Below are 12,393 nucleotides of genomic sequence, written 5' to 3'. Positions count from 1 at the left end.
TGAATTTTTAAATGAAATTCATAGTATAGTTTGAACCCACCACATATAAACCAGTGGTGAGACAACCCAGGAAAGAGGAGGAAGGAGACACATTCCTAACACTTTGATCGGTCTCATAGTTAGTTCTGACAGCTTTCTACTTTTCATATGAAAGGTCTGTGAACCTCTTCTAACTGTAGGAAGCTTAACATGAGTTTGTCTGTTCAGGAGCCCTGTGAGCAGTGCATAGAATACTCTTTGGAGTGGATATATTTCCATGCCTTTGAATCATTTAGTTGTGAGATACTTGCAGGAAAACTGTTGCAATAAATCTAATTCTACATAAATGTGTATATACCAGATATATTTAAAGCTATTTCATTACCATTAAGAAGAAAAATGTTAATAAAAGAAATTACATGACCTCAAAGGAGACCGATAACACTCACATTGCCAGCTCCTGTTGTAAAATAGGCCACTGAAGAGCATAATGTTAGTCTTGTGCCATCTCCATGTGCAGTCAGATCCATAGTGCACTAGATTTTTACAGGGCTCTCAAGAGTTAAGAAAAGGATAAAAATTCTTATTTTTCAAATAGCAGCTGATTATATCTATCTTTGAATTGAGATATACAAAGCAAATATTTAGGGTTAGGATGAGACAGACAGAAGTCCACACTTTATCTTTTTTCCAGTCCTGTAAGCACTTATTTGTTATATAGGATAGTGAGTATCATTTTGGCATAACTATCTTCCTGCATCATGCATTTTGCTTATTTTCACTTTCCAGTGATACCTTCCCCTTCACTGTCTTTCTGCTTCTTGGAGACTCTCTTCTGTATCCCTCTCCTGTCTCTTTTGAAGATGCTCTCTCTGCATTCTACATACAAAAGGAAACATGCTCTCCGGCTTTCAGAGTCATCATGGTTCACTTGTGATTGTGCTTCTGGGAACTGAACCCAGAGCCTCATGCTCACTAGGGAAGCAGCTTCCACTTAGCTGACACCCAGCCCAGAGTTCAGATCTCCTCAAGAGAGGCTGGAGCCTAAGACTGTTCAGTTTTATTAGAAATCTAGAGGCAGAAGCACAGATAATAGGGGGAAATTGTTGTAAACTGCTTTACTTATTCAACAAGATGTCACTTTGGAGTGTTTGTGATGTTCTGTGAAACTAAAACGCTGTAGGTAAGAAACAAAGATTGCAGATTCCAAGAAAAAATACCCACAATAATTTCCTGTCAGCAGGCTTTGAAAAGGTGAACTATGGGTAAGCAAATTTTTTATTGCCTCTTGTGAATTGATGTGATAGGTGAACTTGGTGGAGGATGGTTCAAATCTACACAGGGTCAGCGCGGCAAGGAAAGTATGATCCTGTGCCTTTGATTTAGGTTTTGATGCTTTTTCCTGACTCAATTATTTGCTAGTTTAGGCTTTAAATTACTTTTAATAATATATGTTTAAGTCCTAATGAAAAATGAAACAAAGACATATTTCTCCCAAGAATATTATAAATAAGAGAGAGCTTCAACTTGGATTAAACTTGATATTTGTATTATAATTGCTTGTAACAACCTTTCCAATATAATAAACTGAATTTAGTGTTTCCATTAAAAAGAACAGACCTTTCCAATGTGATGACATGGTATGAAATAATACATTTCAGTCTTACAATCATGATGAAAGTAATATTAATAGACTTGGTAGAGAAGTGAAAGGTAATTACAAATATGGATTTATTCCTCAACGAGCTTTCCCTGTCATCCCTGTACAGCTGGTCCCATGTGAGCAGTGCCTGTCCTGTACAGGATGCTGACGGGATAAGGGAGGATGAACCCAAAGAGGAGCCCATAAAGATACATTTGGTCAGTTAAAAAATTACACATGGAAGTGAAGGGTGAGCAAACTGAAGGGGCAGTGGCTGTATAGGACACTTTTCCTATGTAAATGAGATTCATTGTCACTGTGCTGTCCCACACCGAAGAGATCACAGTGCAGATTTCAGCTCAGACGTGGTCAGGAAGACAAGAACATCTGACATTACCATCAGGAAGCCAAGGGAGAGAAACCCTGCTCCTCTGCTCTAAAGCTTGGTGAGAAACACGTGGCCTGATCTACTGAGAGAAGCAGCCAGCTCTTCAGAATCTCATGCTCAAGTCACAGAGAAGAAGAAGATGTTGCATTTCTCAAACCTGACAAGGATGAAAGTATGGGGACGCTGGGGTACGGGGTGGGCAGTGGAAATGATCAAATAACGGGAATTTTACTTATTTTTCCTCTACAACTTCACGGCTGGGGTGCTGTGTCTTTTGGTCCATGGGGACGAGTCCTGCAGAAAGGTCTTCAGGTGTGCTCTAAGGAGATCAGCTTCATCTGGGGATCACACAGGGAGAATGGTCAGAGCAGAAAAACTTCCCCAAAAGACATACGCAGTGAAAATAATATGGCCTCAGGGGCTGAGTGAATTTGGCTGCAAACCTATGGAGTACGCTTAATTTCTTGACGTCAGAGAAAGAAATCAATCCTTCTTCATATTGCAAAAAATTCCCCACTACCAAAGGAGGACCTTAAAATCATGATGGGGTACAAAAAGAGCCTGGTAATTATTATCTTTCCTCTCAGTGCTCTAAAAACCATTCTCAGGATGAACATCCTTGTAATGTATTTGCTTGTTAACTGAATCCAAGCACAGCCCTATAATCCAATGTTCATTGCCTCCTACTTATACCTCCCAGTAATGGCAGCCAGAAGAGAATTTGTTCCTACCTGGCACAACTTGGAGAGAAGCGTATCTTCTACGGTATTTAGGAACAGCTTGGTCGCCTAACAAACCCTGAATGTGTTTCTCACCATCTGACCCTGGCAGCAGAGGGTGAGCTCTGTCTTCATCCAGAATTATGTCTTCTGCAATAAAAGGGAGAGATCCGTTACCTGTCGGCCTTAGGAAGGAGCTTCTGGTTCCATGAGCACGGGCTGAGGAGCACACTGCAGGGACCCAGGAGTCCTTTCCACAGCCCAGGCCCTGAGCCTGTCCCACTGCAGACCTGGAGATCTTTCCTTCCACAGAAATTTCTTCAAAACCCTTTAGCTCTGTCCCTGATCTGTGCTGTCCTATCGGAGGATCCCAGAACACGTGGACACCCACCAGAGAAAGGGGTTACCGAGTCTGATGCTCATGAGGCTTCCCAGGCCCTCACACAGGGGCACCGCATCCACAAGGAGAGAGGAAAATGGCCCCAGAGGCACGAAGACACATCAGCACTGGGTAGTGGGGTCAGGACGTTCAGGAGAGTACCCCAGGTAGGGGGGAGGGGAACAGAGAAGTAAAGGAGGAGGGGTCAGCAAAGGCAGACTGGGCAGGGAGATTGTCTTCAAGGCTGGACCTTGGTTAGGGATAATGGGGAGAAGTGAGACGGGAAGCATCAGAGAGAATAAAGAGTCCCCACTACTTAGGAAGGCTCTCTGTAAAGAGACAGGAAAAGCAGTGTAACAGGCAATGGAGAAATTCACCCCACACCATTCCCTGCTGACCGCTTTCCTCTGTAGGAGAAAAGCCCTTGCATATGCAGTGGGGACCTGGGGCTGCAGGGAGTGAGGGGAGGGGAGCCCTGTCCTGTGCTCAGGGGTCTCATGGGGTCCCCAGGGCTCTGGAGCTGCTTCCCAGGTCAGGGAGGTTCAGGCCCTGCTCATAACCTCACAAATCTCACACACACACCACTACCACCCCCCCACCCCCCACCCCACGCCCTGAGGCAATCTCCCTGCACCCAGGCTCTGATCTCAGTTAATTTCAGTTGATCTCAGAAAAATAAACAGAACTTACCAGGTGTCATGGTTTATGTTTGTGTCCCCCAAGCCTCATGAGTTTGAATTGTGCATTTGTGATTGGTTCATTGTCTAGTGCTTGGATTGATTGTGTCAGTGCTCCACCCACATAGGGGTGGAACCAGGATGTGATGTAATGGCAGGAAGAAGGTGTGTCTTGCTCTTTGTTGGTTTGAGTTTTCTGTTGGCAGCTGCCATGAACTGCAGCCCAGCCATGCCTGCCTGTCTTGGAGCCAACTGAGTGTGGACTGAAACCTCCAAAAACTGTAAGAAATAAACCTTTCCTTTCCCAACTTTGGGCTTCAGATATTTTGTCTCAGCAATGAGTAAAAACTAACTAAGACAGAAATTTGGTATCGAGGAGTGGGGTCGTTTTCTGTGACTATACCTGGCCATGTTTTTCAAGAGGCTTTGGAAATGGCTTGTGGGCAGAGTTTGGAAAGGTTTGGACATGTCGCCTGGATGCAAAGAGCTGGAGCAGCTTAGGCTGTTCTGTAGAGCAGATTCTGGTCAGAGCTCAGGAGACCAGAAGGCTGATAGAAAGCCGGATGGTAAAGACCAAGCTTGGGAGGTTTCTGCTGGGAAGAAGGACTGTACTGGTCATTGGACTCCACATGATGTGTGTTATGGCTTGGCAGAAAGTTTGTCTGCATTTTGCTCCTGCCCAGAGACTTTGCCTGAGACTGAGACAAAGGGCAATGGACTGATTAATCTTGAAAAAGAAATTAAAAAGCAACCAAATGTTGAGGCTGTGGCATGGCTATTGTTGGCAGCTTTTAGCCAGCTATGTGTTTCAAATCAAGAGCAAACAGCCCGGCAGGATAATTTACAATGCTGTGAGTTTGGCCAGAAGGAAAATTCCAAGAAGGCTGTAGATTGTAAAGACAGAGTTGAGATTTTGATTCCTGCGGAGAAACAGAGAGATAAAAAAGATGGCCCTGGGGCATCCCAGGAAGCAGGTCCCCACACTGTGCAGCCTCACAGCAAAGATGAAAAATTTTGCTCAGAGGAAAAAGCTACAGAGTGCCAAGCTCCAGAATAGCAACAGAGGCCAAGTGAGGTTCCAGAATGGTGACAGAGGCCATGTGAGGTTCCAGAATGGTGACAGAGGCCACGTCAGGTCCCAGAATGGTGACAGAGGCCGCGTGAGGTTCCCGAATGGCAGGAACACAGAAAAGCTTTTCGTGACAATCGGGAACACAGAGCCCTGCAATCCAGGCAACTGACCCCTAAAGCCAAGAAAGAGACTAGTCTGGCTACTGTGTCAGCTAGCAAACCTTGACAGCATCCACAAGGTGCTGATTTTAGGTGCAAGGAAAATGCACAAATTCTGAGGGTAAGACTGCTTCCACCTCGATTGCAAAGGGCCTGGGAGGCCAAGCAGTGTGCCCCTGAGAGGGCAATTTGTGAAGATGTAAGTGTGAAGCCGAAGGTGCAGTGGAGACCCCAGAAGTTTGGAAAAGCCAGGAATGTGGATGATCCAAGGAAAGCTGCAAAAAGCGAGCAGAGAAGATTTAAGAGAAAAGCTGCGGGAGTTGAAATCGCCAGAGGTGCCTTGAGGGTGAAATCACCCAAGCCTTTTGGAGCTTGCAACCAGATTGCTTCAAATGCTGAGTGTGGAACTCTAGGACTTAATGTTTGCCCTGGTGCATGTTGGACTTGCTTTGTTTCCAATGTTTTATACTCCCCTGTTTGTAACTTTTGGAATGGTAATGTTTGTCTTGTGCCTTTGCATTTCAGAAATGTTTAACCTTGTTTCATTTGTACAGGGGTTACAGTTAAGAGTTTGCCATAGATCTATCTTGGAGGAGACTTAGGACTGTTCAGCAATGCTGAAACTTAGGACTTTGGCAACTCTTGGAGGTGGACTAAATGTCTTTTCTATAAAGGATGTACATGAGTCTTGGCGGCCAGGGGTGGAATGTCATGGTTTATGTTTGTGTCCCCCAGGCCTCATGAGTTTGAATTGTGCACTTTTGGTTGGTTCATTGTCTAGTGCTTGGATTGATGGTGTCAGTGCTCCACCCACATAGGGGTGGAGCCAGGATGTGATGTAATGGCAGGAAGAAGGTGTGTCTTGCTCTTTGCTGGTTTGAGTTTTCTGTTGGCGGCTGCCATGAACAGCAGCCCAGCCATGCCTGCCTGTCTTGGAGCCAACTGAGTGTGGACTGAAACCTGCAAAAACTGTAAGAAATAAACCTTTCCTTTCCCAACTTTGGGCTTCAGGTATTTTGTCTCAGACGAGTAAAAACTAACTAAGACACCAGGTTCTTTAGTGATTCTCCCTTTAAAAAAAAAGGCAAAGAATATTAATTTTTGTAACCACAAGAATGTTACCCCAGCCCTTGTCTTGGTATGGTTTGTAGAAAGTTTTGGAATATTTGTTCAGCATTTTGCAGTTGGAAACAGAAGCACAAATGGCCAGGGGTCCTTGATTTCCACACAGGACATCACTGAACTTGCTAAGAATCTGACTATGACTATCACAAGCAGCTTGTTACAGCTAACTTTTTACTCCACTAGTTCTGTTTACATCTTCAGGACATTCCTGAGTTAACTGCAAATATTTCCTCTCTACCCATAAAACATTAACCATGGTCACGCTCTAGCCCAGAGCTGCCTGTGCACTGGGACCTCAGGAGGAGCCAGGGGCAGGCTCTGCTCTCCCAGGGTGACCTCTGCAGACCTCTATAGCCAAGGGCTGGGAGCTCCTTGGGACACAGAGCAGAAAGGGGCCTCCGCATCCTGGATAGGGAGTTTTGTTTCATTACAAACATTGTGCCTTAAAAGACAAATGAGTTCATAGGTTTTAAAAATCAAAGGGAAGAGAAAACATTTCACTAGTTTCCTTTACCTACATAGAACCACTTGAGTTATCCTACACATATATTCAGAATATTTTTATTCCACAACAAAAGCATTACTCAAAAATTCTACCTTATAATTTGTCACATTCGCTTAAATGGTAATTTTACAGACTTGCTCATAAAAATCAGCACAATTTTGAAGCATCATTGAGTAGCTAAATCACCTTTTCTTTCATTAGTAATGTATACTGAGCTGGTACTTTCATGGCACTCACCTAACAAAGCTTTCCCTTATTGTGATAAAATTAAAATAAATAAATAAATAAATAAATAAAACATTTAAATTTTCATCTGAGAAAGCCATAAGATGTAAGTAGTAGTCTTGTGATCAATAAAAGTGCAGAGTTAAATAGTGTCTCAATATAAATATCAAAGACAAAGCAATAAATTAAAAACAGAATGAAACATAGAACCATTTTCTTGACCCAATGTCACATAAGATCCAGTCCCATTATAAAGGTGTCCTGTGATGTGCTAGAGATCATTACTGAATAGGAGCCCGGAACTGGTGCTGAGGACACGGTGGTCTCCTTGTCAGGAGGGGCACGGTCTGCAGATGCACAGCCAGAGCAGGGCCCACCCTTCACCTCCTCCCCACCTGCTCCCTCTCCTGCCCCACCTTGGATCCCACCAGGCAGTGACCCAGCCTTACCAGAGCCCTAGGACGTTTTCTCTCCTCCTGCACCACCTCAATAAGGTTCTGAGTCTTCTGCAGTCACTTCTCCCCAGTGAACTTTAACCACAAGTCAGTGGACTCCATGGCGCAGTCACATCAAAGCCCAAGCCATGGGGTAAGATTGTTAACCTAGCTCCACTCACAGCCTGCAGTGCTCTGCACCCCTTGGCAGGTAAATCAGAAAACCTTGAGTGTGGGCTGCAGCGATCCTCAGGATGTGCCCTCTGTACACATCTCCACTCTCATCTCTCCTGCCAGTTCTTCATTATCTTTCATGTAATATTTACTGCTTTTAGTAGGAGACACAAGAGGAAGCACTACTTATTCTTACCGATATTGTGATTATGATGTACAGTTTGTCACATGATAACTTTGACAAATTAAAATATAATTATGAGGAGTGTGAAATGACTTTTCCTTTTAAGAAATTGTTTTACATAAATTATGAATTTAAAAATAGTTGAATTATTTCTTTCTGATAGCTGTGGTTTTATTGTGTGGTGAATTCTAAATTCCCTTTACTGAAAACTCACTTTACTTCAATTTCAGGAGAAGAATCTTAGCATAATTATGGGGAATGTCAACATATCCTTGCAGAGATTTTCATGTTAGGATTAATGTGGTCAGAGATCAATTCAGTCTGGATGGATTTTTATTCTGTGGTCTAATTTAGAGGATGTTTATATTTAATCAATAATCTGTCTTGTGAGAAAAGATTTATTCATGGTTTATGGAGTCATGGTTTATGTCTGTGTCCCCCAGCCCTCATGAGTTTGAATTGTGCATTTGTTATTTGTTCATTGTCTAGTGCTTGGGTTGATTGTGTCAGTGCTCCACCCACATAGGGGTGGAGCCAGGATGTGATGTAATGGCAGGAAGAAGGAATGTCTTTTTCTTTGCTGGTCTGAGCTTGCTGTTTGCAGCTGCCATGAACAGCGATCCAGCCATGCCCACCTGTCTTGGAGCCAACTGAGTGTGAACTGAAACCTCCAAAAACTGTAAGAAATAAACCTTTCCTTTCCCAACTTGGGCATCAGGTATTTTGTCTCAGCGATGAGCATAAAGTAACTAAGACAGATGGAAAACCTGAAACTAAGTACAATTTAAAAGTTAGACAAGGAAATCAGTGTTACAAACATCATCATACTTGCATCTAGGTCCAAGGTCAGAATTTTTCTGATGTCTACAATGGGAACCTGATATACGATATCTCTTGTAGTGATGTTCTTGTTTCTTTGTTAAGACAGGGTCACATCCTATAATCCAGTCTGGCCTTGAACTCACAGCAATCACCCTAACTGAGCCTCTTGAGTTATGGTATTACAAATGTGTGCCATGCCTTGCCCTTTCTGTAAGTTTTTTTGTGATGGTAGTTTTCCTTAATTTAATTTTAAATGATGCTTTCTCAGGGGCTGCCTGAACCTGGAGAAGCAGGGCTTTGGGAAGCAGGGCTTTTCCTTTCTAAGAGGAAGGGCCCTGGGTAGCCGCCTCCTTGCCTCAGAGGGAGCAGCCTCAACAGGCCCAACTCAGGGTCCCCAGCTCAGGAGAACCTGGAGTAGACAGGGGATGGTCACCTGGGTAAACAGGACACGGCTCTCTTCTGTGTCCTGCAGCATGTGGAGCCTCAGTGGGGACACTGAGTGGGGGAACAGTGTCCCAAGCCTCCTTGGAGCAGGGGCAGCCTCTCCTGTACAGACCAAAGCCAGAGGCACTTTGGGATCTGCACTCATGGAAAATGTAAAATTTAAAGAGCAGATTGACCTCATTCTATTGACTATTGTGATAGAATCCTGGACCACATAATTAGTGATTGACACTGAACTGTGGTGACCTCTAGCCCAGTAACTAATGTTGCTCTCCTTAAATGGACTACGCTGTCGTTAAATGGGCTCTGCACTATTTAATTTATACATTGGTTAACAAATACACTTAATGCCCCTGAAAGCCAAGAACAAAATAGGGTATAACTATACCTGCATGGTGTTTAGAATGATTAATTCAGTTCTCAGAATATCCTCTTTTCAGAGGATTCCTGCCTGATTCTCTCTGATATTTTTACCCCTTACAAAGGCATTTGTTCCTTATTCAAGGAAAAAGTGGCCTTTTTTATAGAGGTAACCATCAGTTATTGAACATTTGAAGTATGACCAATATTGTTTCAGATTGATCAGAGGTTTTCATGGTAATATGATGTTACACTTCCGGGCATTTGCCTACTTATGAATTCTTTCTTTTTTTTTTTTATCATTTTAAAGGAAAATCATGAAACAGAATTTCAAAACAAGATAAGAATAATAAATTAATAACTAATATATTGCATATTGTGATCTTCAAAGTAGTTACACCTAGTAGAGGATCTAGTCCTGTGTAAACATTGTATAGTCTCAGTAAGGGGAAAAGCAGAACAATAAACAGGATCAAAAATGTACTTTTCTCGTCAGTCACCTGGCTGACAGGCATCTCCTCTGATGAAAACATAGCACCCCCTGCTGCAGGCGGCGCCTCCTTGTCCATGCTGGTCCTCTCCTTTATGTTCACACCCCTGCCTCAGCTCTGAGCTCAGGTCCATTCCCATTGCCTTGGCCAAGCCACTCCGCCCTCTAGCTCTGCTCTCACTATTTTCTCCAGGAGCCCAGTAATTCTTCCTACCCACAGCCCTTGGTAAAATACTTGTTTTGAACTTATTTCAAAAGCGTAAAATTCGCATCTATCTCCAGGTGACAGTTACCTCTCTTATTCAGTTCATCATCAATCATGGAGCAGGCAGTCAGTGACTTTATGAAGAAAAACCCAATGATCTTTATCAAATGCCATGTGGGAGACCTCTGGTCCTGGTCCATGGTTTAAATAACTCAACTTCTCTTCAACACACACTAACAACCTTCCTTATGCAATAGGTACATTTATTTTGTGAAAATTAAAATGGAATAGTTTAGTTGTCTCTGAACAATATTTCAGATCAAAAAGAGTCATATAAATATGTGCAGATTTTTCTTTTTCTTAGCAGAATAAAAGTACATAATGTGGACAACCACTTGATTTTCAAGATTCACATGCTGTCTATGAGTGCCCATTACTATGCTCCTGCATAAGGAATAAAGCAAAACAGAACTGAAGTTGGCTACCAACTTTCCTTCTCTTCTTGCCCACGGGGAGCCATTCCATCTCAGAGTTTTCCCCATTTGACCAAAAGGGCTTTCAGCCCGAACCTTGGAAGTTCAGCACTGAGGGGCGCAGAGATGGGCTACTGCTTCTCTGTAGTTAGGACACAGACTGAAAACATATTGCAGGCATAATGTGCTTGTTGGAAAATTTCATAATAATAAGGGTCTCTTATTTTTTTAATTTTCAGAGTGATACATCCCATATCTGAGAAAATATGTGAGCAGTAAATAATAACCAATTCATTCTTCTCAGAACATTCAAAGGATTTTTCTACAATCAGTCTGAGCATTTTTGGTTCACCCCCATTGCATGTAGTGGTGGCCTAGAAAATATGGAGGAGCATCTGGAGTAATGAGGGAGGCTCTGCATCAGGGCACAGAGAGAGTATCCTGTAGTCCACCTCAGCCCAGCGAAGGGTATATCATGGATGTGCAGGTTGAACCACCAGTCTTCTAAGCTTCCTCTGTGCTAGAAGTATGATCCACATCTCCTCAGTTCCTGACATGCTTAGGCAGAGTTCTGATCCTCACCCTAACATATTTAAAGGCTGCACACAGACCTCCAGGATGGGACCATGAGTTCATCTCCCACTGATGCTCATGGAACCCCAAGGTGACAGGTGCTTGGCAGCAGAATTCGGGCCAATTGGGGGTCCCCAGTCCTTTCTAATGAATAATCCTAAATAACTAATCCCTTTACATGTTTTAGCAACATGTGAACGAAAATGAGCTGAGAAGAGCTACTTTTAGAAGCCTATTAAGTAATCATCTCATATATTTCCTGTATTTATCTAATTCATATAGTAAATAATTTGCTAAAAATTCCTCCCCCTAGATGTGGCTAAGTTAGACTACACTCCCTCGAGCGACACAGGCTTTAGCCTGGGTTTATAGAGCAGTCAGTATCCCACTGGGTCTCGGCAGGCAGCAGCCTCATTACAACTCAGCTTCACCCTCCAGAGCAACCCTCCTCACATGAGGGGGACCAGGGGACCCCTCCAGGGGACCATCTGTGCAACCCGTGAGTCCCTCACCCCTTCCTTCAGGTCTGCTCACTCCTCTCTCCTTCCATGAAGCTGCTCAAGTTGGAGCAGGCAGAGGCTACTGAGGGGAAGGGCAGTGCCTTTAGTTACAGGAGTTTTAAATCAGGGTAATTTTCAGCCCACTTGTGGTCTATCACTCTCCTTTTTTCATGTGTGCGCCCTGATGGAGCTGAGTCTCATGGTCTCCCCTCAGAGCTCTTACTCCTCCCCTTTCTCCTGAAGTCAGAGGGCATCTAGCTGCATCCATGGCAGCCCCACCAGGCAGATCCTGGCCACATCTACTCACCTAGGCACAGCATTCCCAGAGGAGCCAGCAGAGCCTGAGTTTCAGGTCAACATGATGTCACATAATGTGAATATTAATTGTAAGAAATCCGAGGTTTTGTGAAAATTTTGAGCCATGCTATACCTATTCCATAATCCATGAAACAATAGAATTTAACTTTATGAGAAAGAGAAAAATATAAATAAGAACCACACTGTCAGTTAAATGCTACTTGCACATTAGGCATCCCTGAGCTGGGCACTGAGCCAGACACTTTAGACAGATCTGGTAGCAGTGATGAGGGACACCTGGCCTTTCATTGGCAAGGGCACAGAGCTCCATGAATGTGACAATGAGGGATGCATGGCTGTGGGCCTGCGGTGCACTTGGAACCCTCCAGCATGAGGATCACTTGGGCCCTGTGGGGGAACTACAGTCACTCAAGAAAGAATCAAGAAGAGGGACCAAAAGGAGAAAAAACACAGAAAATCCCAGATTAGATCAAGTCCAAGAGCCAAGAACATGCAAATTGAGGATTTCTTTCTCCTTAGGATCCTCTTGTTGAATTTATGTGAGTAA

General features: G+C 43.6%; 1 protein-coding gene across 2 annotated transcripts in view; it reads right to left on the bottom strand.

Annotated features, from left to right (window-relative positions):
• Positions 1-1,511: 1,511 nt before the first annotated feature.
• The window catches only part of LOC101787138 (butyrophilin-like protein 10), a 32,281-nt gene continuing 21,399 nt past the window's right edge, over positions 1,512-12,393 (bottom strand). For both annotated transcript variants that reach the window (XM_063245233.1, XM_063245234.1), the window contains exons 6-7: positions 2,741-2,878; positions 1,512-2,347 (exon numbers count right to left, since the gene is read on the bottom strand). In XM_063245233.1, coding sequence (XP_063101303.1) covers positions 2,253-2,347; positions 2,741-2,878 — 233 coding nt within the window. In that variant the 3' untranslated portion in view covers positions 1,512-2,252. The remainder of the gene's footprint in view (positions 2,348-2,740; positions 2,879-12,393) is intronic.

This window comes from Cavia porcellus, unplaced genomic scaffold, assembly GCF_034190915.1.
Source record: "Cavia porcellus strain 051 isolate PalLab524CR breed Dunkin Hartley unplaced genomic scaffold, mCavPor4.1 scaffold_2, whole genome shotgun sequence".
Taxonomy (NCBI): Eukaryota; Metazoa; Chordata; class Mammalia; order Rodentia; family Caviidae; genus Cavia; species Cavia porcellus.
The sequence above is the reverse complement of the archived record's forward strand: the minus strand, read 5'-3'. Positions and strand labels throughout refer to the sequence as shown.